Here is a 27,349-nt window from a genome sequence, read left to right on the forward strand (position 1 = left end):
CGTATTGTATGAACCGTACAATATTGTACCTGACAACTATGTCCATATGGTAACCCATAGAAACCGCATGGCTCAAGGGTCTCCGAGATAATGCATCCGCTTCCTTGTTGACTTTGACATTCATCGGCCACAACATGGTCTTTTTGGTGCAAGTCTACTCCAATGCAAGCTCATCATGTTAAACCACAAAAAAAGGTCTAGAATATCCAACATTGGTCCTTTGTTAGCATAAAGTCTCAATGCTTCAAAAAGGTTTTGTTTCAGCTTTGGTCCACAAAAATTCCATGGCTTTATTTGTCGAAATATACATTGGGCTAAGCCCCACTACAAACCATTTGTCGAACTTCTTGGCATGATGTCAATCTGATGATCTTTCGATCTCTCTGGCTTCTTTTTGAAAGTGCATGATAAATAGAGCTGGTAGCTCTAGATCCTTCTGCAATGGTCACTCGAAAATAGGCTTTAGCAGCTTCACTCCTCCGGCTTCAGTGGCTCAATCCGTGATGAAATCTGCAAACATTTGAGCCCTTCTTTGCTCTTGTTCTCTTTTGGTTCTCCAAGAAATAAATTCTTGGTCTCTGAGAGGTCATATGAACTGCTGAAAGTCATGGTACTCTTCTGATGTCATGGCCGCGGTTCCCATCAAGAATTTCTGTAACAACCTCATGGTTGTTCCCTTCATGAGGCCCATGGTCTCCCTTTGCTCTCGACATGGCTCTGTCATCCCAAGAAAGTTTCTTCAAGAGAAATCCTGCTCTGATATCATTGTAAGCCCAGCGGAGTGTGCCGTGAGGACAGACTCAACCATGTGTCCAAGAAATAAAAATATAAAGATATAGAGAGAGAGGGGAGAGAGAGAAAAGGGAATGGGATCTTGCAAAGTACACCACATTGAGCGGGGAACAGGCCCCGCCCCCTTTCAGGAATTTATTCAGGAACAATCCACGGGCACGCTGGCGAGGATCAATACAATCAATGAATACAAAACAAACAAATATGTCGATGTAGGATATCCAAGTCGATGTCGACGTACAAGATCTCTGATGTCGAGCACACCACGGGGATGACCCACAAGTATCTCTCACTGGGCTAGTATCAAATCCAAATATCCAAATCTAAATCCAATGAATCCAATGAATCCAAAATCCAAGCTATATGTTTAAGCTCTGTGTTCCATGTTCATGTCCAAGCTTCATGCCCAAGCTCTATGTCTAAGTTTTTCATGTCTATGCTCAAGTTCAAGCTTCCATGTCCAAGCTTCATGTTCCATGTCCAAAGCTCTATGCCCAAGTTCCATGTCCAAGCTCTAAATCCACTCGCTCATCCCATGAATAATCTCCACAACTCCTATAGCCTTGTCGATGATGAAAACCCTAGAAAAGCTCTTTCTAGCAAGAAAACTGATATAAAACCTGTTTCAATGGTTTTCGGGCGATAAAAACATCCAAAAAGCAGTTTTAGGGTTTTTTGAGCAATTTTAGGGTTTTTGGAATTTTTAGGGTTTTTGAAATTGTGTCCGTACAGCTATACGGATCCGTACAGTCGCACGGAAAATGGTGACGTGGCATTGCAGTTGCTGGAGGCGCTCTGAAATCAGTGGGTAGTGATGAAAAACTTCATGATTTGGTTCATAGATGATGATGAAGAAGATAATCTCCATGCTTGAACGAAGATGGCAACGCGATGAAGAGGTTCTTCTTCAACTTGATGCTCAAGAGAGACTCATGCTTCTTTTATACTTGGGGAAGCCTTGCTTTTTGCCAAAAAGTAATGCTTTTGCTTTGCTTTTGTCTTTTTATTAAATATTATTAATAATAGCCAAAGTTCTTGATTTGTGCTTTTACAACTTCAGGGCCTTGCTTTTTGGCCTTAGAGCTGCTTTTTGAGAAAGCGGCTTTTAGCTTTTTGGTCTGGCTTAGTCTCCTCTTTCCAATGGTGCCCTTGGCTCATGGTCAACCTTGTTTGACTTTTTGCTTTTTCTTGCTTTTTGACCAAGAATGGTGCTTTTTCTTAATCAATCCTTATGGACCCTGTCCCCATGTCTTCTTCCACCTGTCTGGTATCCGGGCATGGATTTCATTATGTGAAATAGAGCTAGGAGGGCCAAATAGTTACATTACCAAATGAGTTGCCACCTGTACCCGGAAGATCATCGCATTGATCTTGTGCCGGGTGGCTCACCACCTAATAGGACATGCAGTGGAAGTATTTACCAATGTAACATGCAGTGGAAGTATTCGTAATTGAGGATTTTGTCACACAAATGCTCACACCGTCTTTTGTATCCTGAGTTTCGCGAGTTTAGCAATCCACTTTAAGACTTCAAACTTTAAGAGATTTAGAGAGAGAGAGAGAGAGAGATGGAAACTGTACACCGTATGGGGTCCCAAATTACCCACTGAAGGGTCCCCTATCCTATCACCGGAATAGTATTTGCTTTATTATCTTTGAAGAGACTGACAGTGGACTGACGATAAGCCAAACGCAAGATATCTGAAGACCAAGAGTCGGGTTGAACTGTACACGGCTGTTGAAACACCAATGATGTGCAATCTCGAGTCTATGCACTCTTCTCAATGGAATTTGGGCTGCAAATTTGAGGCTGAGATAGGGGCTGTTTGGGACTGTTTCTAGTCTATGTATAAATGCTGTAAATCGATATGAATGCTGAGTTTTACCACACCAATTGGCTGTAGCGAAACGATGAAGAGATGAATGCTGAAAACGGGTTGAATGCAGAAAACACAAGGTTTACTGATGGCTGAATGCTGAAAACTGCTATGTTTTGTTGATGGAGGGCTGGATGCACATGTGTTGATGCTCCTATGGCTGTAGGATGAAACGCTTCTCCAAAACGCAGGTTGCTGAAGTGAACTATGGACTGAAGACTGAAATGCTGAAGCGCTTGAGGCTGATTTCTGAGATATGAGATGATATGAATGAATGAGCAAAGCATCTCTATTTATACTACACTGAGGGTTGGTCGGTTGGCATTAAATGCTGTCCGAGTGGATAGAAAATGTTACATGACTGATAAATGGTGTTTAAATGCTGAAAATTATGGGAAAAATACCAGATAAATCCTAATAAATATTCTAATAAATACTAGATCATATCTGAGGGGTTCTGCAATGATCTAGATGCAATGGATGAATGATATGCAATATGCAGAGTGCTTTCTAATGCAAACCCTAAGGTTTCTACTGACGCTACATGAATGAATGCATCTCTTCCAGTGGGTTAAGGGATTTACACTGACTGACTAACTGTCTAAGGCTGAGAATGACCTACGTAGCTCGTACCTGACTTATCCTGGACTGAGGATTACAATGGGGTCACGGCGTACGAGAAATATCATCCTGAAAGGGACTAATACTATACAATGTTGCACTGATGATGATGAGCCAGCTTGTCACCATGCACTACAGTGCAGAGTGCATGTGACAGAAGACATAACAAGATACTCATAAAGCCCAAAAGTTGTCCTGAAAACAGTTTTATATACATTCTTAGGCACCACACGCACTTGATGATACCCACTCTTGAGATCAATTCAGCTAAAGCATGTCGATCCATCCAACTTGCCAAGGATGTCGTCTATGCGTGGAATCAGAAACCGATTCTTGATGCTAAGCTTATTCAGAGCTCTATAATCCACACACATACGAAAAGATCCATCCTTCTTTTGGACCAAGAGGATGGGTGAACAATATGGGAAAGAGCTTGGTTGAACCAAACCCTTCTCAAGAGGCCCATTTACTTGCTTCATGATCTCCTCTCCTTGGGATGCACTCACACAATAGGCTGGTACATTGGTATCAGATTCAGCTTGTCCACACACACCGTATCCTATCGAGAGGGCATCCTTGGATGGTCAGATTGCGTTCCGGCTCGACCACCGACTTCAGCATCATGTCTAGAGAAGAGAGTACCAATCAGCCGGAAGAAGTCTCCCCCGAAAGAGACCTTGCTCTTCCGACTACAGCAGACACCATAGCTCTACTCAGAGCTCAGAACCAACTTCTCGTGGAGCGTCTCCAACTCTTGGAGGCAACAACAGCACGTCCGCCTCCGCCTCTAGCAGCCCTCGACTACATCTCCCTCTTCTTTTAGATGGAACAACAAAGAAGAGAAGAGGAGGCCAGACGGAGAGAAGAAAAAGCAGAAGGAGAAGCAAGAAAACAACAAGAACAAGCAGATAGACGGGACTATGAGGAAGCCTAACGCAAGATCGACGAAGACCGACGTCAGGCTGAACTCGTCGCTCGGGAGCACCAACGAGAGCTCGATCGAGAACGTATGTTACTTGAGCACCAAAGGGAAAAGGAGGCCATGCATCTTAGATACCAGCTCCTCTCTTCAGCTTCCCTAGCCTCAGGTGCCACCAGCTGCAGCATCAACTACGGTCATTCAAAGTCAACCAAATTTTAGTAAGTATGATGGTAAGTGTGATCATTTAGCAGTTAATAAGTTTATTCATCAATTTACTGCTCATTTTCCATTAGCTAGGATCACAGATCCTCAAGATCGAGTCCACGTAACGGCTCCCCACCTCACAGGTGAGGCAATCACTTGGTGGCAGCATTGGTCTAATCTTCATTCAGACCAGACTATAGGTGTCACAGTTTTTAGCTAGGATACATTTGTTCATGACCTGAAGACCATCTCCCGCCCTAGTATATGACCGGTCTGGCAGATGAGTTCTATGGACTGAGACAGAATGGGTCTCTAGTACTTCAGTTTTCCGGAAAGGTTATCACTTTAGCACAACAGTTAGAGCTATCTGAGCAGGCCAAGATGGATCGATTCATTCGTGGATTAGATCCCAACATCCGATTCACAGTTCGCAACTTTGAACCCAGTACATATGACCGGGGTTTGACTCTCGCTCGAAATGAAGAAATGAGAATGAATGGAGGCAAGCCTAAACAACCACAGTCTAGTACCAAACCCTAACCGGGGAAGGGTAATTCGTCTTCTAAAGACACTAAGACAGAAAATAGTCCTAGCCCTAGTTCGGGGGGTAAGGAACCCAAGCCTAAGAAATCCCCCAAGGAAAAGGCTAACGCAGGCATCAAATTGGACTTCTCATCAGCTTATCACCCTCAAACGGATGGGCAAAGTGAGGCTTCAAATTCAACCGTGTTGGATCTCTTGAAATGTTATGTGGCGGATCAGAAGTCTTCTTGGGAGAAGTACTTACCGCTTGTGGAATTTGCATACAACAACACGGTGCATGCATCTACGGGAAAGGCCCCGTTTGAGATTGTTTATGGTAAGGTGGTTTTACCACCCATCCTTCGCACAAAGGATGAGATATTTGCAGCTGATGAGTATGTAAGAGACTTGGATATTGCTTTTGCTGAGGTGTGGACAGCCATTGCAAGGTCACAAGACAAGCATAGAAAGGCTGTTGACAAGGATAGAAGGCAATTGGATGTTAAAGAGAATGATTAGGTATTGCTGAAATTTGAGAAAGCAAGACTTGGAAAGAGGCTGCATATCCTAAGCTTGCAACCAGGTACTATGGGTCTTTTGGAGTGATCGAGAAGATCAATGAAGTGGCTTTCAAATTGGCATTACCTAGTCATTGGCATACACAATGCTTTTCATGTGAGTCTCATTCGCAAGTATGTAGGGCCAGAGCCCAGTGAAACGGTCATTGAGGATCCACCAGAAGTGGATGAGCTTGAGGAGATCTTGCAACCAAAGCAGATTGTGTATGATAAGGAACGCAAGCTTGCTGCAGGCAAAGTTGTCAGGCGTTACCTTGTGAAGTTTAAGAAATATCTTCCCATTGATGCTAAATGGGTAGATGAATATTTCTTCAGAGATTGCCCGCATGTGCTTGAGAAATATTTTGATTCTTTTCAGTTGCGGACAACTGTTTACAAGCCGGGGGGATGTCACCATTTGGCCATCCAATTGGTCCACCCGTGCTTTCTCATCATGTATGTACATTGGACTGGTGTCCATGGCAGTTGTATATGCCGGGGATTGATGCCACTCATGTGATACTCTGGACTTGGCTTTCCGTTGGGACTTGTGTCTCCGTGTACATGCCCGAAAATGCTTAGTGGATTGGTGTTCCATTGGGTCTGGTATCTCGTGTACTTGGCTGGAGCACGTCTATTTTGGTATAGTCTCATGAACGGGGATTGCCTATACCAATGCTGCATTGCATAGCATCTTTATGTGCTTGCTTGTAATTGAAATTGCATGCTGTTTTCATGCTTGCTTGACCAATGTGTGGTACCCGGTAAGGGGATGTCCGCCTCCGAACCGTGCGTGTGAAACTGTCTGCTGACATGGGTATGTGGCATGTGATAGGTGGTAAGTATTGGTCATAAACGTAGCCTTAGGAGTTAGCACTAATTTATAAGTGAGTGTGTACACACTTCATTATGTTTTGGGTGACCAAAACTCACTTATAAATTATGACCAGCTCGGTGTTCACACACACTGATGTCCCGAGGTGTACAAAACCCAATGTCCACCGCCTAGACCTTATCCCCTTTGTACAAAGGGAGTAACCAGCCATGTGTCCACTCTACCTTGCTCCACAAAGCACCTATCTGCCACCTACACTGGACAACTCACCACCTCACTCCTCTCTCTAGAGATTGGCGCCTCCTTCTCATGAGGGCTGTTGGGCTGCATTTTCTGCTCCTGTAAATCCCCATTTAAGAATGCAGTTTTGATATCCAATTGATGCACTTTCCATCCTTTATGGGCAGCCAATGCAATCACTGATCTTATTGTGGTCATTCTCGAAGTAGGAGCAAGTGTCTCTTCATAATCTATTCCATTTTTCTGGGAGTAGCCTTTAGCCACAAGTCTTGCTTTGTACCTGTCAATAGTACCATCAGACTTTCTTTTGACTTTGTACACCCACTTTGTTCCAATTACATGCTTGCCTTTAGGCAATTCCACAAGATCCCATGTATTGTTCTTCATTATAGAAGAAATTTCAGCTTGCATAGCTTGCAACCAATGCTCATTCTCATGTGCTTCATAATAAGAAGAAGGCTCTTCTGAATCAAAGAGACCACCCTTTGCGAATGCAGACTCCCCACGATGTACATTTAAAGCATGGCTGGAACTAGCCCTTGTTCTACCTGTGAGTGGAGCTGCAAGTTTGCTTTCTTGCAAAGTTTTCAGCAACCATCTTGGCACTGACTTGGCTGTGTCTATGGCTGTTTGCTCTTCCCTGACAAGATCTTCCACTTCTTCCACATAAGGGGGCTGAATGGCTGGCTGTTCCACATGTTCTACATGTGGATTTTCTTGTGTAGGGGCTGGCTGATCTGAATCCCCCCTAATTGCAATGGGTAAAAGTCCATCAAACATGTCCTGTATGCGTGTATCATTGCTTTTATACAAGCTGTACATGGGCTGTTCTGAATTTTCAGCAAATACCACATCTCTACTGACAAAAATCCTTCGTGTAGTTGGATTATAAAGACGGTATCCCTTGCTCTCATTGCTGTAGCCCACAAAAATGCATTTAATTGCTTTGTCATCTAGCTTTGTTCGGAGTTGTTCTGGCACATGTGCATATGCCAAACACCCAAATGTACGCATATAATCCACTGTTGGCTTTCGGCTATACCAAGTCTCAAATGGTGTTATGGTTTTCAAAGCTTTTGTTGGACACGTGTTCAACACATGAGTTGCACACACCATGCATCTTGCCATCTCCATGAGAGATCTATTTTTCCTTTCAGCTACACCATTCTGCTGCGGTGTATAAGGCAGAGTACATTGGTGTTTGATGCCCTTTTGAAGCATATAGTCCTTGAATGCATTTGACATGTATTCTCCACCTCTATCTGAGCGGAGTGTTTGGACTTTACATCCACACATATTTTCAGCCATTGCTACAAAGTGTCGAAAGCATGTAAACACATCTGCTTTCGCTTTCAAAGGGTAAGCCCAAGCAAACCTGGAGTAGTCATCAATGAATGTGACAAAGTAAAGATGCCCCCCTATGGATGGTGTCCGCATTGGACCACATACATCACTATGTATGAGCTGTAATTTACTTTCAGCTCTAACAGCTCCATCTTTGGGGAATGGTTTTCGTTGCATCTTTCCCAAAATACACCCCTCACATACATGTCTTGGTGGAGACTCAAGAGGCGGCATATTATCAACCATATGATGCTTCTGCAAAAGCATCAAACTCTGAAAATTTACATGTCCAAAACGAGCATGCCATAGCTCTGCATCATGCATAGCAGGAGTGTGGGCAGCCACTGTATTTACATCATAAGTGCGCTTGTCAAAGCTGTCCAGCTTATACAAGCCTTTGTATCGTGTTCGAGAAGTGACTATTTCATAACCCTTTGATGGGTCTTTTACCAAACACTTCCCATCTTCAAATTCAACCTTTAAACCTTGGTCGTTTATGGCTGAGACGGAGAGCAGATTTTTCTTTATTCCTGGAACATACAATACATTTTTCATACATATATTGGCACCATTGGTTGCAATAAGTATGACATTACCAATTCCCTTTACTGGATATGTGGTATGATCTGCACATGATATAGTGCGGCCTTTTGAAGCATAAACCAAGTGCTGAAATACATCTTTGCATGAAGTGATGTGGCTCGAAGCACCACTATCAAAATACCATGATGCATGCTATCTGTCAGATGCAATGCAAGACATATCAGTGTCTGAAGCACTTGGTGTGTCACTAGTGCATGTGACCAAAAAAGTGTACTCTTCCTGGATTACAGTAGCTGATTGCTGTGCTTTGTCATCAGAAGAGTCTGCTACTGCATTGCCTGCTTCTTTCCTTTTCTCTTTTGCAATCCGCTTCCTACATTCACTGATGTAGTGTCCAGGCTTATGGCAGTAGTAACATTTGTCCTTCTTTTTGGGCTTGTTTGCATCCCCTTTGTCAGACTTTTCACCACTAGAAGAGGGCTGTCCATGACCAGCCTTGCTAGACTGTTGTCCCCCATGCCTAAAGCTCTTTGCTTTACCCTTATCCTTGGCTGTAAATGCCTTTTCTCCACCACGGTTACTCGATAAGTTTGCTCTTGTTTGCTCTTCCTGCAAGAGTAAACCCACGAGCTCTTCAAAAGTGACGGGATCAGCACCTCCTCTCATTGAGAGGTTGAGAGAGGTGTGAAAACCCAAGTAGGAAGGCGGTAAAGAATGAAGAGTGTTGGTGACCATCTGTCTGTCTGGGATAACCTCATCAATGTTGAGCAATTGTTCCTGCAAATCTTTCACTTTGGTGAGATGATCTGCCATGGAGTCACCCTCATCCATAGAAAGAAGATCCAATTGCCTCTTCAAGTAGGCAACTCTTGCCTTGTTGCGTACCTGATACATTGCTTCCAATGTGTCCCATGTAAGCTTCGATGTCTTGCATGAACGAATGTGCGGAATAATCGTCCTTTTCACTGAAAGGGCTATCAATGACATGGCCTGTGTATCTCTAGAGTCCCATCTCTTCTGCTCTTGTGTGGGAGCAGGATCTACATCAGGAGCTCTTTGAGCTCCTCCCCTTTGAGGCGTGGCTGGCTGTATGGTATGTGGGCGTGTGTCATCACCACACACGATGCCCCAAAGCCCTTTGGCTACCAGCAAATTACGGATCATGAAACTCCAGAGAGAGTAGTTAGATCCATCCAGCTTGTCCTCCTGGGTGAGCACACCAAATACATCTGTAGCATTCTGTGCCATGTCAACAAAATATATCTGCAAGCAAACCAAGCACCAATGTGCACTGCCAGGCAACCAAATGTTCTGTGCAAATGTATGCCTGCAAACCAAAGCAAGTGTAAACCTGCACCAAATTGTCCAATTACACACAATGTGTATACATACGCGACAAATCGCAGCTGTAATGCCCAATTACATGCTCCAATTAGAAAATCCGCAATTTTTATGCACTCCAATCGCTTCAATGTGCATCTAATTGGCCAATTTTGACCTCAATTTTGAAAACCCCCAAATTTTTGCAAATGAAAGAGATTCAATTTGCTGATTTTGACCTTAATTTCGAAAACCCCCAAATTGCAGGCAAAGCAAAATGCCCAATTTTTTCAATTTGTCATGAAATTGATAAATCCCCCAAATTGGACCTGCAATTTTTCTTTCAATCTGACTTGCACAGAAGTGTGTGCAAAATCTGCATATGACCTGCACTGGTATGGCTGCAAATTTTGTATTTGTGTTTGACCGAAAATTTGTACTGAGAATACCTTTGGCAGCACTTGTGAGGAAGCAGGTGCTTGGTGGTGAGCAGACAGTCGAGTAGAGGTAACGGGCCAGTAGGCTGGCCAAGTCGTGCAGAACAGTTGTTGGAGGGAGTCGTTGCAGCTGGAGAATCAGCGCTGAGGAACACACGGAGCTGCAGGCGGGTGCGTGTACCTGGCAGCCAGATGAAGTTGTGCAGAGGTTGCTGGAGCTGCAGGTCTCGGGCCAGTCATAGGCGGGGCCAGGTGCAGGCGTCGGACCCCATTCAGAGGCGGGCGAACAGTAGGCGGAAGCGAGCACGGCGCTGGAGTCGGCTAAGTCGAACAGGCGTGCTGGAGTCGCTAGCGACGAGGCAGGCGGAGGCGGCAGCCGTGGGCCAGCACGAAGGGCCTGGAACGGGCGACGACGGCCGGTACGAGACGGTAGTCGTGAGCAGACGACGACCGGAACGGAACGGAGGGGCGACGCTGGACGTGGTCGGCCGGAACGGAACGGCGAGGGGGTCGAGACGGAGCAGACGGACGCCGCATGGACAGAACAGCAACGGTCGACGGAAGCAGGACGGACGGCGGGGCGGGTACCTGCAGGCCGGAACGGACCACGTCGACGCCTCTTGGACGGAACGGGACGGCAGGTGGGAGGCGCACCTGGGCGGAGGCGGTGCTGGGACGCCAGCTGCAGAGGGCGGTGCTGCCCGCGAGCTGGGCGGCGGCGGTGGGCTCCCCACTAGTGCCACCCGTTTCTGGTGGCTGGACGGAGGAGCGCCGACGGAAGCAGGCAGCCCGGCGACGGAAAAACGCAGGCGACGGACGGAATTTCGCAGGTTTCTTCCAGCAGCAGAATTTCAGGGCCAGCTCCCAGCTCTGATACCAAATGTTGGGTGTTGGACTCACACACTCACACACACAAACCTGCACATTAGGGTAAGGTGCAGGGTAGAGAAGCTCACACACAGAAATGAGAGAGAGAGAGGGAGAGCCAAAAGTGTGGTATCCACAAAATGGAAGTCAACTCCATATAATATAGAAGTACAAGTGTCCTTTCACACTTGATGTCCAAGGGGAAAAACCACATGGGAAAAAGTGCCCTTGGTTAAGCCCCGTTCACACATAGCACTACCATAAGTGAGCATATGCCTACACTGTCCAGCTTGTCGGGAAACCCTCACAAATGGCACGATTAAACACATGTTGATGCACCCATCTTGAGATCCCCCAAGTGGAAGTAGTCAATCGAGCGTGTGACAAACAGCGAGCGAGTGGAAAAAGTGAGCAATAGTTCGCTGGTGGGCTAGTTTTTCAAGCGAGTGAAGCATTAGGAGAGATGTTGCCAATGCTCTTAGGAATAGAGAAGCATTCTTTTGTACTACAGAGGAAATGGAAGTAGACAAGGGAATCAAAGAAGCTCAACTGTGAATACAAATGCTTACTCCAAGAAAGCAAGGCTTGGATGTGCGAAGAGCTGGAGAAACACTGAGAGACTACAAGCTCAGAATGAAGTGAGTTTCAGCTGAAGCTTCAAGAACATGCGGCTACACAAGCCCACAATCTAGCCCAAGCCTTGGAGGAGGGTGTGCTGGCTTATAGGAGGCGCTTGTTGTAGAGTCCTCCATGAGGGATGGGCCTCATTCTATGGGATGCTACCCTAAGTTAGCCAACGGCTATCCTCATAGCATGGGACATGAAGGCGTCGAGATAACTTGGTCTCGGTATGAAACCATCTGCTGTGAATCTCAGGAAATGATCTCTGTAGTACTGCATCTTGGTAGGCAATGGGCCTACCGGTGTGATCTGTGTGTTACGTGCGTATAGCCCCAGTAGGTCGTATCAGATCATGGAGTCTTGTCCTCATGTGTAAGCCTAATGTATGAGAGAGAGAGAGAGAGAAAGAGCCGTACGTGTGCTAGCCCCACCCCCCTCGCAGCCCGGGTCGCCCTGCCCCGCCCCTCCTCTGTGCCTCCGTCCTCCCGCCAGCAGGCTGCCTTCATGTTTCCACCCACCCTCCTTGCACAACTGTCTCCCCACCATGGCATGGCCCACTTCCCCCTGCCACTCCACCTTCACCTGCTGCCGTCCTGTTGTCCCTTTCCCGTCACCTCGCCTTTGCCCGATAGGCTCTCCTGCTCCGCAGCTCTCTGGCTTCACCTCTCCTAGTGGTTTTGCACGTAGAGACTGGCAGAGGGCAGGACATGTAGACTCTGTCAGACGGGGTTTGAGGAGCATTGTTTGCTAGTGCCTAGTCTACTATGAGATCAGAGGGAGATTTCACTGTCTATTCAGAGAGGGCTTTGGACCCTTATCCCAGATCATGGATTACTCAGATCAGAGTTGCCTTGGACTCTTCCTACTGGAGCTCAGCCGACACAGTCACTACTCAGAGATCCTAGACCTCCACAGCCCTCCTCTCAGCTTACCACCATCAGTTTTTTCCAGCCTAGAGGGGTGGATAGGGAGGTATCAGAGCACATCACAGTGGATACGGGAGCCTATGCCACAGTGGCCCCTCGCAGCAGGCCCATGAGAGTCGCATCAGATTGGGCACGTACACTCCAGAGAGCTAGACACCCTCGTCCCTTCAGACGCTGGCCACCTCCAGCTCATTCAGGAGATCCTGGCCAGCCAGACTATCGAATATCTAGCTTTCTTGTATCACCCATGATGGACATCTTGGATGGGCCCTTGCCTGGCATATAGGGTTGATTGACTGTTTTTATTCAGCTCTCACATATCTTATCACTTATTGTACCCTATACTTGTTATAGTAGTTTTTCATCTTCTATAATCTGAGAGTTTGAGATCTTAGCTTTCAGTTTTCAGTTAGTTTACTGTTGCTTTCTCTTATTTGTGTTTGATTAACATGTTTTTGGTTTTTGAAACTGCAGACCTATATGCCTTCAGTATAGGTTGCTACATGATATGGGCAATGGCTGCTGCAATCTGGTATGCTGTTGACTATCTGAAAAAACATGATATCAGAATTGTAGCGGCGCAGATCTTAAAATGGTCTGCAGTTGTAACAAAATGCTTCATGCTGCTTTCATTCTGGGTAATTTTTAATCTTTATGTATTCTGGTTGCGTCGTAGAAGTCACGGCATGAAGTGCTTTTGTGTCTCCTTACCCCAAACCTCCAAAATTCTCTGCACACACATATTTCAGTGAACTTGGGAGCTCTTTTGTGTTTTTTTCAATCTTGGATTTAGTGGCTAATCCTGTTTCATGTGGTTGCAGATAGTGCTTATTCCAGTCCTTATAGGCCTTCTATTTGAGCTTCTGGTGGTTGTACCTTTGCGTGTGCCAATTGATGAGAGTCCGATTTTCCTCCTCTATCAAGATTGGGCTTTGGGACTCGTGTTTCTCAAGATCTGGACGAGATTGGTCTCTCTCTCTCTCTCTCTCTCTCTCTCTCTCTCTCTCTTCTGCACGTGATTTTATGAACGTGTGTACTTTTCATTGTTTGGGATTGAAACTTCCAGTTCCACTAGCAGTTACAAGAGAAGGTTTTTGGGGTAATTGATCTTGCTTTTTGGTGCTATTAAAGTTTTCCTGTATGAGCCATTCTGAACCTTTTAAGAAGCCTGGTGAGTTTGTTTAAAGTATTAAAGTATTATTACATCGTTTTGCAGGTAATGTTGGACCAGATGACTCCTTTAGCAGATGAGACTTGGCGTTTGAAGTTTGAGCAAGTCAAAGCAGATGGGTTCTCCAATCTTCGCGGATTCTGGGTCATGCAAGAGATTGTGGCCCCAATTCTGCTGAAGTTGTTGACAGCTCTCTGTGCTCCATATGTGTTTGCTCGTGGGTTGTTTCCAACACTTGGATATTCCCAGATTGTCAATTCTGCTGTGTACCGCTTTGCTTGGTCTGGATGCCTTCTGTTGGGGGTGGGGTGGTATGGAGTCCAGCGTATACGACGATGGTGTTTGGACCTTCATAATGCTATTCGAGATGATCGATATCTTGTTGGGAAGAGGCTGCATAATTTTAAGGAGAACAGCCCACCTTCCAGCAATCCATCCTCATTAAGTGAGGTCTGCATGGAAAGCTCTGAGGATGGTGAGAATGCAGTGGAAACAATGGAGAGGATATCACAGGACGAAGGTTTGCTGTCGATTGGAAGACATGAAGACTCCGCAAGATACACAAGGGTAATCAGAGCACATGCTTGCAACATGAAAAGAGACGGTGGTGAAGTAGTTCAGCAACATGAGGTTAATACTATATGAAATACTACTTGAAGTAGAATTGACATTGTACTCTGTTTTAATCAAAGATTAGCTCATTCATGTAGCAGCTTAGTGAGACTCTGTTGGCTAGTTAACTTAGCTAGTAAAAACACTAACACAACCACCTTAAAAAAAGGCTGGTCTTTGATCCTAGTGCCTTGTCATCATGGATGAAAAGCAATGTTAATATTTCCTAGCCTCGTATGCCTGCTCCTATGCCTTGTGTGCTTCCTCCACTTTGTCTCTTTTGCTATACAAAAGCATAATCACATCTCACATCTGTAAATAATAGCATACAATACCTTGGATCAATAAACGCGCCTCATGCAAGTCAATTACATATGCACGACAACAAAATACTTGTATTATTACATTTGCCATTGTGCAACCTATCTTTTTGCGCAGTCTTTAGTACTTACCCATTTTTTTGCACATGCATGTACCTATTCCCAATTTATGCAGTCAAAGTCTGAGGTCCTTAAAGTTTGGTTTGCACTTGATGAGTAGGAGATAATGCAAGAATGGTGCAAAAGGAGATTGTGAAAGGCATGTTGAAATTCTTGATGACACTGTGTGGCCCTTGAAAAACCCTTTGATGTTTGCATTGACGCTCATAGGGAGGACGATAGAAAAACCCTAGGATATTGCTCGCATTGAACCCTTTTTTGAATGCTAAGAAAAACAAGGCAGGTGAAAGATAAGAGAAGGTAGATGATAAAGTTAATAGTAAAGAAACATTTGATTTAAATTGAGCCTTGACAATAAATTGGAATAAGAGAAAAAATAGATTATTGAGTATTTGGATAATTGTTGCTTCTAATGACCATTGATTATAATGCACTATTATAATATTATAATTTAATTAGGTTAAAAAGTCATCTAATAATTAGAAATTGATGTTTTGAAAGAGGTAAGTTCTAGATAGTGTGAGCTGCAACCAAAACTCTAAAATGCCTTCAATGTAGGGAACAACTTACTTGGGTGGAGTTATGTGCTAGTAGTAAGATTAGAAATATAGAAGATAACTTAAATACTAATAACGAGTATTAAAAGGTGGCCTTGTATGAGTCAAAAATATAGAAGACGACCTCGTAAACGACATCATGATAATGGGTCTTATAAGCCATGCAATTGTTTGATCAGTTAGGAGGATCTCTTTGTTGAAGGCTAGGAGAGACAAAACATTTATTGATAAGTACTTTTTGAACACGCGCCCACACACACACACACACACACACACACACAAACTCTCTCTCTCTCTCTCTCTCTCTCTCTCTCTCTCTCATACAACATGAGGACTTATAGCAACTCTTCCTAAGCGAGAGTTCCAACAAGGTTTGGCGTAGGATTTGGGAACGACCCCCATCATAAACAAACATATATGGCACTCATATGCACACTCATTATACCACAGACCCCACCAAGCCCCCCTTCCATAGCCACCTCACACGTCCCACCACATCCACCTTCTTTATAGGTGACATGGTGGTTAAGGCTATATACAGGCTTCATAACGGTCGATCACATGATCATGAGGGGCTTACCGTCAAGCACCTCTCTTATGCAAGTGAAACCCTAGCACCCCTCCTAGCCCACGTGTTTAATAGGGCCCTCTTAGAGGGCTTTCTCCCTTTTTGGTCATCACACACTATTGTGCCTATCTGTACGGGGGGAGACCCCATGGATCCTGATAACTATAGAACAATTGTGATTGGCCATATCGTAGCCAAGCTCTATGGATATGTACTTGATTCTGAGCTTAGCACACTAGCAAAGAGAGACAGATACAAGGCACCAAGGCACACGAGATTCAGGAGGATCTTTTCTATGTTGGATCACATATTCATGCTAGGGCTATCATGAGCACACCAAGATACATGGCCACGTCGACTATACTGCTGCTTTGATAAAGTGCCTTTAGCCCGTCTCATATAGCGCTTACAGCATCTCGGGGTCCCATTTGACATGATATGGGCTATCATGCAGGGTGAGATGCCTAGGAGGACTCTTTGAGGAGTTCTCTAGCACCATTGGAGTGAAAAAAGGATGCCCACGAACTCTGAGCCTCACTAGAGATGAGATCTCAGACTTCATTGATAGAGCCAGAAGTGGAGGAGCTTCTGTAGGATGTATTATTGTTTCCATCCTTTTATATACTTATGATATCGTACTCATTGTAGATTGTTATGAGGAGGGGCTCCAGAAGCAGCTTATGATATCGTACTCATTGTAGATTGTTATGAGGAGGGGCTCCAGAAGCACATGGATGCTTTACACGACTTTTGCACACAGAGGGGGCTCTTGGTCAACCTTGGGGGTTGAGTGACTATTTTTGTTGAGCTCTCCCAGATCCCATCACTTATTGTACCCTATACCTTGCATAGTAGGATCTAGATTTTTCATCTTGTATAATCTCTCTCGAGTATGAGATCTTAACTTTCAGTTTCCGAGAGATCTTAACTTTCAGTTTTCCGTTTTAGTTTACTGTTGCCTTTTGTTTTTTCATCCGTGAGACGATATTTCATCGACACTAACTCTTTGGGTATTTTGAAGACGTTAACATAACTTATCTTTCTTTTTTGTCTCTCAGTGGGTGCATGCACGTGCACACAGGGACACACATACACATGATATGTTGCAAAAAAGAAGATTACTAAGGTCATACATTTATGTTAAATCTCCTGTAGAATTAATTGGGATGACACTGGGGAGAGGCAATTTTTATCGTCGATGAAGAGCTTCTGAAGGTTTTTTTTTTTGGTAGGAGGTAAAAATAGCTTCTTGGTTAGTCAACACCCACAAGTCACCATAGAGCAGACCACCAATTCAACGAGTTGCCCCTAGAACTTCCTCACCAAGAAGAGAGCTCTATTTCAAGAGTGAGCTCCCTTGAATTGATAGGTTCACTTTTGTTAGCTGTAAATCAGTTAGTTCGTTGGAGAATGTACTAGTAGGATTGTAGTTACATAATGTCCACCCTTTAATTGTACGGGGACGCCCGGACGCTAGTGTGCCATCCTAATGAATTGGTATCGTGGGTGACCCGCCATGAAATACTGGTTACCTAGTGTTATTGGTATAGTTTGAGACCATGCTTGATGGGTGTATGTTGTTGAGGTATAACAAGTAGTGCCATGCTTGACAACAAAGTGAAACAAGTGGACTATGCTAGACAACTTCACACGGTCGAAGTGTAACAAGTGGTTTATGCAATTGGTGTGCCATGCTAATTATAGTGTAACAAGTGGTATACCATGCAATACATGCCATGCTAGATGATGTGTATAATGATACTCTCATCGTACTGAAACAAGTGGTAAGTGTATGTTGTGTAATTGAAACAACTAATGTGTTTATGTTTGTGAGATAGGTGATGAGCAGTGCACGTGTCACATATGGAGGCTCTTGTCTATATCGTAAAAGAAAAATGCTTTTCCCAAGAAGCCAATGACACCCGAAACCTCGACATCAACGTTTTTGAAGTCTAAAATCTTTCCAAAATCATTTGATACATCTCTAATGACAATAAAATAGGTATTGACACTAAGGGAGATGATTCATATAACAAGCTAATAAACATGATTCAAAAAAGTGTTACAAGGTGTAACGAGATTGGACATATCGCATTGAATTGTCGACGGAAGTCAAAGTTTATTTCATTTGGATTAAACATGATCGATGATGATGAACAAGAATACTACGGAAGTCAAAGTTTATTTCACTTGGATTAAACATGATCGATGATGATGAAGAACAAGAATACCATGACGACTACTTTGACTCTTGAGGTAACATATTCATTTCATTTGATTATTTTTATAATAAATTTTATTTAAGACTTTTTGTAAATTTAAAGGAGAGTTTTTATGCAACAAAAGTAGAACTTCTTGGAGGAATTGGCCCTTCCATCTTGAACTATACTTTATGAATTTTTCACTATGTATTAGTCTTGTGGTATGGGACACAAAGATTAATCATGTGTGAAGGATTCCGATGCATACTCATTCCTAGACTTGTATGGGATAATTTCTGGTGGTATGGGATGCTAGAATTTATTACACATAGAAATCCTTAATACAATGTCTCTTTGTTATAATTAAAGAAGATACTTGAATTTATGTATTACAAGACAATTGATTTCCTTTGCTCGCAATAAGCAAACACGCAACTGAGGTCAGTTCCTTATTCAACTAGGAGGGATGTTACATAATGTCCACCCTTTAGTTGTACGGGGACACCCGGGTGCTAGTGCACCATCCTAGTAAATTGGTATCGTGGGTGACCCTACATTAAACCAGGAGGGATGTTACATAATGTCCACCCTTTAGTTGTACGGGGACACCTGGGAGCTAGTGTGCCATCCTAGTGAATTGGTATCGTGGGTGACCCCGCATTAAACACGCAACTGAGGTCAGTTCCTTATTCAACCAGGAGGGATGTTACATAATGTCCACCCTTTAGTTGTATGGGGACACCCGGGCGCTAGTGTGCCATCCTAGTGAATTGGTATCGTGGGTGATCCCACATTAAATTTATTGGTTATCTAGTGTTATTGATATAGCTTGAGATCATGCTTGATGGGTGTATGTTAAGGTGTAACAAGTAGTGCTATGCTTGACAACTGTATTGTGGGTCAAAGTGAAACAAGTGGACTATGTTAGACAATTGCACACGATTGAAGCGTAACAAGTGGTTTATGCAATTGATGTGCCATTCTAATTGTAGTGTAACAAGTGGTATGCCATGCTAATTGAAGTGTAACAAGTGGCAATAGACACCATGCTAGATGATGTGTATAATGATACTCTCATCGTAGTTAAACAAGTGGTAAGTGTATGTTATGTTTGTGCCTATCAACGTTTCGTATTGGGATTAATTGTAGAGAAGGAAAATTAATTGAAACAACTAATGTGTTTACGTTTGTGAGATAGGTGATAAGCAGCGCGTGTGTCGCACATGGAAGATCTTGTCTATATCATCTCGGAATATTATTATTTCAAATTATTTTGTTGCCCATGTGACAAATGATTGTCCATATTATTTATGCACGCTTGTGCGTGGTCTTGCTCACTCTGTATTATAGGCATTCAGGACAGCCTACAAGAGTGTGACAGGACTCACATCTGTAAGATTCCTCCCCAGCCTCTCAAGATGTCCAGCATCTTTCCCTGTAATCAATCCCCTCTTCAGAAATATAAAAGATCTTGTCTCTGCCTATTTTGACATAGAGAGAGAAAATATTTTAGAGAGAGAATATTTAGATTTTGAATATTTTTACATAAAAAAATTTCTCATATTATTAAAATGAATTCCCCTGAAACAGAAATTCAAAAAGAACTTTCCAATGTGCAATTGGAATTTATTGGAAATGGGTATAAAGGACCTTAGCCTAAGGATCTAGATTTTCAGAAATTTTTGGATTATGGTCCAATTAAGGTTCCTATGGGCCAATAGCATCAATCCATGTGTAGGGAGGAGATAAATCTAATTTGTAAAAGAAGATACCCAAAAATGAGTAAATGCTCACATAAGATGAAGAGTTGACTATGTACAAGGTTTATTAGTAAGAAACTATGAGCAATATCAAAAATATAAGATATTTTGGGTATCCAAAAATGCGTAAATGCTCACACAAGATGAAGAGTTGAAAATGTACAAGGTTTATTAGTAAAAAACTATGAGCAATATTAAAAATATGAGATATTTTGGGTATCCAAAAATGAGTAAATGCTCACACAAGATGAAGAGTTGAAAATGTACGAGGTTTATTAGTAAAAAACTATGAGCAATATTAAAAATATGAGATATTTTGGGTATCCAAAAATGAGTAAATGCTCACACAAGATGAAGAGTTGAAAATGTACAAGGTTTATTAGTAAAAAACTATGAGCAATATTAAAAATATGAGATATTTTGGGTATAATGATTCCATTTTGACACATATGTAAGGATGGGGAGTCCATTAAAGGATGCATATTTCACATGCTTGAATGAGTTTTAAACTAAAAAATAATGTGATATTTTTATCTCTCCTCTCTCTTGAACCAAACCAAATCAAAATGGAACTAAACCGAATCAAAAAGTAACCAAACTAGGTCCAAATCTAGTCCAAATTCAACCAAACTGAATTTGAAAAATTCTAGAATTCAGTTAGCTTTGGTTAGAGCTTCCCTCTCCTATAAATAGAACATGAGTCCTTTGAAAAAAAATAGAAGAATTTTACTATACTAGAGTTATGCTCAAATAATGCTAATTTCTACTATTCTCTAAAATTTTCTCCAAATTGAAAAAATTAGAGCTTCCCTCTTTCTTCAATCCCCATTGGTGGCTCCATTAACATACTTAACCAATTGATTGGTTGGGGGCCTCTATAAAAATTACGCATAAAAAAATTTCATTCAAAGCATGAAAAGAGGACTTACTACCATATTCTAGGAATTATCATCCTAGATTAATTGAAAGATATTCATTGTAATCATAGAGAAATTGATTTTTATATTATGCATAATTGATTTTCATGCATAGAGGTATGCATAAAAGATTATTATTTTAACATAAAAGTGTTACTTTTATCATATTTGGATTTCATGCATAGAGGTATACATAAAAGATTATTACTTTAATGTAAAAGTGTTACTTTTATCATAATTGGATTTCATGCATAGAGGTATGCATAAAAGATTATTATTTTAATGTAAAAGTGTGACTTTTATCATAATTGGATTTCATACATAGAGGTATGCATAAAAGATTATTATTTTAATGTAAAAGTGTTACTTTTATCATAATTGGATCTCATGCATAGAGGTATGCATAAAAGATTATTATTTTATTATAAAAGTGTTACTTTTATCATATTTGAATTTCATGCATAGAGGTATGCATAAAAGTTGATTATTTTATTATAAAAGTGTTACTTTTATCACAATTGAATTTCATGCATAGAAGTATGCATAAGAGTTGATTATTTTATTATAAAAGTGTTACTTTTATCATATTTGGATTTCATGCATAGAAGTATGCATAAAAGATATTCTTTTTATACTAAAAGTGTGATTTTTATCATAAATGGATTGTATGCATAACTTAGATGCATAAGAGAAATTCTTTTATTCTAAAAGTGTAATTCCTACCAAATTGAATTTATGCATAGGAAGATGAGATTGATTCAAAAGTGTCATTCTCATCTTAATTGAATTTATGCATAGGAAGATGCATAAAAGATTGAATTTTAATTCAAAAGTGTCATTTTCATTTAAAATGAAATTATGCATAGGAAGATGCATAAAAGATTGATTTTTACTTCGAAAGTATTAATCTCCTTAAATGGAATTTATGCATAAATAAATGTGTAAAGAAATCTTATATCAAATATAAGAATTCTCTTGTATTCTATAAATAGATATGAGATGTGATAGGATGTGATAAGAGGTGTATAAGATGTGATAAGAGGTGATAAGATGCTTATGAAATAAGTTAGCAGGTGATAAGATGAATTAAGATGTGATAAGATGTGTATGAGATGAGGTAAGAAGTGTATGTGATAGGATAAGATATATATGAGATGAGGTAAGAAGTGTATGTGATAGGATAAGATGTATATGGGTCGTGTGATAGGACAAGAATGGATGTGATGTAAAAGATTAGATGTGAAGGCATATGGGGATATATGAATGGGAATGTGGAAATGGATGTATGTATGTGGATGTGTGAATGTGGAGATGGGAGTGTGGATGTATGACTGTGAAAATGGATGCATGCATGAAGATCTATATGCGTAGATGTGAATGTGGATGTAGATGTGGATGTATGTATGTGTGTGGATGTATAGATGTGAATGGGAATGCGGATGTGGATATATGTATGTATGTGGATGTATGTATGTATGTGGATGTGGATGTGGATATATGAATGAGGACGTGATAATGGATGTATGCATGTAGATGTGGATATATGGATGTGAATGTGAATGTGGATGTGGATGTGGATGTATGGATGTAGATACGGATGTGGATGTATGTATGTATGTGGATGTAGATGTGGATGTATAGATGTGAATGGAAATGTGGATGTGGATGTATGAATGTGAATGTGGATGTGGATGTGGATGTATGGATGTGTATGTATGGATGTGGATATGGATGTGTATGTATGAATGTGGATATGGGATGTGGATGTATAAATGAGGATGTGAAAATGGATGTATGCATGTAGATGTGGATGTATGGATGTGAATGTGAATGTGTATGTGAATTAATGTGTCGTCGATATGAGGAAATGGATGAGAATGAGTACACATTGAATGGAATGTGGAATAAGTAATGTGGACTAAGGAGGGATAATGTGGAAAGACGAGAGTTCGATTTAGAAACTGTATTTTGTGACTATTTGTAAATGACTGTTTTATGTCAAGAATGTTGGGGAAGCATTTTGACCGTCTTGTGGATTAAGGTCATGAAGACCTAACTGTTAAAGTTGCAACTGCTAAGCGGAGAGTCAATGGAGGACGTCTCGCGTAGCAAGGTCAACGGAGGTCTAGCAAGGTCAACGGAGGTCTTGACCAGCCTCGGTTTGATTTAAATGGTGAGCTTCCGGTACGGTGGATGAGGGACCAAGGAAGCGGCCTATGAGTGAAGCGCTAGGTCACCTGTGAAGGATCCTAGAGGGTGCTGACCATACGGTGCTCGGGCTCTGGGTCGCCTAGGATACCCACACGTGCGTCGAGGAAGATATTGGAACAAGGAGTAAGAGTTGTTTTCTGAAACCGGGCATGGATCTGATTGATTGACCTTGCTGGTCTTCAATGGATGAGTCCATGGCTCTTTATATGGATCTCTTGGTTGATCTTGCTGATCTTCAACGGAGAGTCCATCTTGATAAGTGATTATATTGCCGAGTATTATGGGCTAGGAACTATTGAAAAGGCCCCTGAGTGGACAGGTGGTGACCGTTCTGGTTGCCAATGATGCCATAGATACTCTGATGAAGGAATGATGGGAAGTTAAGAATCAACCGGATAATTTGGAAGATTGTGATCAGTGATACTATGGTTCATTAAAGGGTTGTTTTAAAACTGGTTGAATCTGTGAAAAAGGCAATTTCATATTGGGTGTGTAAGTGGTGTGACTAGTTTTATTTTTGCATGAACATCCGGCTAGGGGGCCTGGGAACTCTTTTCCCTGGTACCCGGGACAAAAATCAAATTCTAAATTGGATCCCATCACTACACTGGTTGGGCGGTTGGCTAATCCATGGGACTGGATGGGGTTAGGCTGGACTGATAGATCCGTAAATCGAGACTCAATTTTTGTTACTACGATAGATAAAGTAAATCCCGGATAGTAATTGTTCTATGGATAGGAATCAACGGCTGTGCCTCTTGATGGGGAAAAAAGCGTTGATCCCAATGATCCAAGTGCAAGTTTTTTCCTTGATCTGACCGAGTATCTTTATAGGTGCAGTCGGATCAGCTTGATCAGAAATGGTCTTGACTACGTTAGAGTAAAAAGTTATCCTGGAGGAATCGCCTGTGCTTTCCGGATAAGGGAAGTTTTTTCGGGTTCGGTTTTGGAAAAAACCGACGGATTAGTCTTTTGTCCGGATATCCGTGGATGAGGCCCCGAGTGTGGGACTCTGCCTCGTGCATGAAGTGCTACTTCCGCTGCTAGTACCCCGAATCCGTTGCGCGGTGGGAACAGGGATCTCACAACACCAGTTAGCATGGTGTATGGTTAGAAGCAATGGAACCTATGGAATTCCTAACCCAAAGTCTCAGAATTTCTATGGCAAAAAGGTTAAGCCTGGAAGAATTAGAAATTCATAGGGTTGAGCAACTCCTGAAATTAGAAGAAAAAATATTATATAGTGCATGGACAGCTAAAATTGTTCAGAAGAGAAGAAAGCTCCAAGTGGACAGGAATAGAAAATTCATAGGATTGAGAAACTCCTAAAAATAGACGAAAAAAGATTATATAGTGCATGGACAGCTGAAATTGTTCAGAAGAGAAGAAAGCTCCAAGTGGATAGGAATAGAAATTTCATAATCTTTGAGGAAGGATATGCAGTTTTGTTATTCTCCTAAAAAATGGGACCTCATCTAAGAAAACTCAAAATGAGATGGATAGGCCCATACAAGATTATCAAGAAAATGGGGACAAAAACTTTTGAATTAGAAAGCCTGGATGGAGAGAAGTTAAAGAGGTTGGTACACGGATATAGGCTAAAGCCCTATCATGGAAGGGTGTCAGAACGGAAAAGGACACAAGCAGGGCAAGCACATCAAGAACCTAAAAGGATTAAGGAAACAGAATCCGCATCCAGATATGATGCAGAATCGAGATCGGGACAAGATTCCAAAGAGAGGAAAAAAGGAGAAGCAAAAAATCTAAATTCAGAAACTATTGATGTATGTGTAATTTCAACATGCATAGAAAGGGAAGAGCTACACATGGAGGCGGCGGGAAAACCAATGGTGGTACCTTGTTAAAGAATGCATGGATGGAAAGGTGTCACATTGGTCTTGTCCCACCTCTACCCCATCATAATCAGCCTCGTAAACTATGCAATAGGCAGTAAGAGACCATATCTACAAAGAATTTTGAACAATCATAAAAGCATTAGCAATTATGGCCGTACAAAGGTGGGAGTGGATGAAGTGTATGATGATCGTGCATCTGCCATATCTGCAAACATAGATATAGCATTAGTAGGTTTATGACAGGTCAATCTAGTTCTTGATTGTATACGGATATTTCTCCTCTTTTTGTGCTCTTGCTCTTTTTACTATTTTTTGATTTTCTTTTCTTTGTTTTTTTTTTAAAATGTATGAAGCTATATATATACATCCCCTTGAATTTGGCAATTACATGGTCAGGGGAGAAGGTTAAGGAGGAAGCATTAGAATGTCGAGCGTGAGTACATGCTCCCCCTTTCCTTGGGTAGATCATATTATTTGCAATGATGTTGCAGCCTCTTAGAACCAATTCGTCCAGCGGGTCATAGGTTGTGATGTGGGCAAATAGCTTTTTATGACCCTTGTGGCCACATCCAATTGTAGAGATGGTAGTGTACGCTCCCATTGACGAATGGAGGAAATAGTTTCCGACGATACTATTACAAGGGGAGACGTAGACTCATCGGTTTTTTGTTGGGTGTTGACAAGAGTAGGTGTAGAGCATGTAGAAACTTCTATATGAGTGTGTGCCTGGCATGAGGAGCTAGAAGCTTCATGTGGCTCCCCCCTTCCTGAGCTAGGTGGTAATAATTAATATCATTTGGGAATCCAAACTAGCTCTGGAGGAAGTGGTGCGGAGCACTCTGTTACCTTTCCCTTACCACGGTCTTGAATTGTCATTGGGGTGGCAACAATTGGTTTGCAAGGTTTTACAGGTGATGTAGAGGGATTCACCTTATGTTTAGGGACCCAAATCTGGTCATTCCCCTCGTAGTACCCTTGGGCTACTAATAATTTTTTAGGGATCCATCGCGATGTTACATTGCCCTTTCTCGGGTAGGTAGCTGCTTTCCTTTTACGAGGCTTCTTGGTGGCTGAACGAGATTGAGCAGGGGAAGTAGCTGTTAACGAAGCTTTAGGGACCCATTTGTATGTATTTTTTGGCATAGTAAGCGGAGCTTTAGAGACCACTTTGCCTGTTTCCACTCTTGGCGTTGGCCAACAATCGAAGATGGTTTTGCCATTGGACTTTGTGATTTTTCATTATCTAATATTTGAGTGGATGACTTAGGTGCGGGATTTTGAGCGGTCAGACCTAGTGTTGGTTCTTGCGTTGTGACTTGTCTGGTTGCCCAATCGATATTGCACTTGGTGGCCATCATCCATTTGCGCCCTAAGATTACAGTCCCTTCCATGGTACCAGTAGGCATAACCAAAAAGCTTTGAATTATGGTTCCCTTGTCATAAGCAACCGGAGTGTGCAGAATTCCTGAGACAGGAGTTTTCTTCTTGTTGATTCCTTGAACTTGGATAGAACTCTTGGATAAAGGTGGTTTTCCCAGTTGACACCACACGCCATATGATAGCAAATTGTGTTGAGCTCTTATATCCAATAATGCATTATACAGCACCTCCCCGTAAGGACTCTGTAACTCAATTGGGTATCTTAGAGGTGGGTCAGATTCCAGTGCATCCTCCTCTGCTTCCTCGAAAAATACTTGCGTAATTCCCAAGTTGGCTTCTCGTTGTCTCCTAGCACGCTGTTGACATTCTTTGGCTTCGACTCTCGCTTGTATCTTTTTAAGCTCAGCTTGTTCTTTAGCTGCCTTCTTTTGATGGATTGCATGTAACTCCTCCTGGCTCAGGGGGTCATAGTATCTTTTGAATTTACTCCCATTAAGGAATCCAATGGTTTCAACTCCGTCGAGAGTCTCCACTCTGATGGTACCTTGCGGGGTAATTTCACATACTCTATATGGTCCCTTACCAGCATATTTGAGCTTCTTCTTTTCGTTTCGTCTCCATACATCAGGACTTTATCCCCAACCTTGATGTCCTTGTCCTTGAGGTGGCGATCAAACCATTTTTTCCTTCTATCCTTCTCTACAAGGGCATTGTACACAGCCAACTGTCTTTCTTCGTTTAGCCGCTCAAGGATATATAGACGCTCTACTAAGGGATTACCATCCCAACCCTCTTGAGTAGCAACACGAAGACTAGGAATGACAAATTCCCACGGCATGACTGCTTCTTGGCCATATACCATTTTGAATGGTGTGCAATTAATAGCCACTTTGTACGCAGTACGATAGGCCCATAAAGCTGTCGTAAGCTTTAGATCCCAATCCGTGCGATGAGCTTCAACTGTCTTTGTCAAAATAGAGATTAAAGTCTTGTTGGTACTCTCGGCTTGGCCATTCGCTTGCGGATAGTAAGGAGTAGATTTATGATG

At 42.2% G+C, this 27,349-nt stretch overlaps 1 protein-coding gene across 1 annotated transcript in view; it reads left to right on the forward strand.

Annotated features, from left to right (window-relative positions):
* Nucleotides 1–14,658, forward strand: part of LOC147608694 (putative E3 ubiquitin ligase SUD1) — an 89,688-nt gene extending 75,030 nt beyond the window's left edge. Inside the window, exons 7-9 of the mRNA XM_086788472.1 lie at nucleotides 13,103–13,266; nucleotides 13,450–13,596; nucleotides 13,845–14,658. Of these exons, the coding sequence (XP_086644598.1) occupies nucleotides 13,103–13,266; nucleotides 13,450–13,596; nucleotides 13,845–14,444 (911 nt within the window). The 3' untranslated portion in view covers nucleotides 14,445–14,658. The remainder of the gene's footprint in view (nucleotides 1–13,102; nucleotides 13,267–13,449; nucleotides 13,597–13,844) is intronic.
* Nucleotides 14,659–27,349: the final 12,691 nt, after the last annotated feature.

This window comes from Cibotium barometz, chromosome 52 (assembly GCF_041138505.1).
Source record: "Cibotium barometz isolate CiBa-2024 chromosome 52, ASM4113850v1, whole genome shotgun sequence".
Taxonomy (NCBI): Eukaryota; Viridiplantae; Streptophyta; class Polypodiopsida; order Cyatheales; family Cibotiaceae; genus Cibotium; species Cibotium barometz.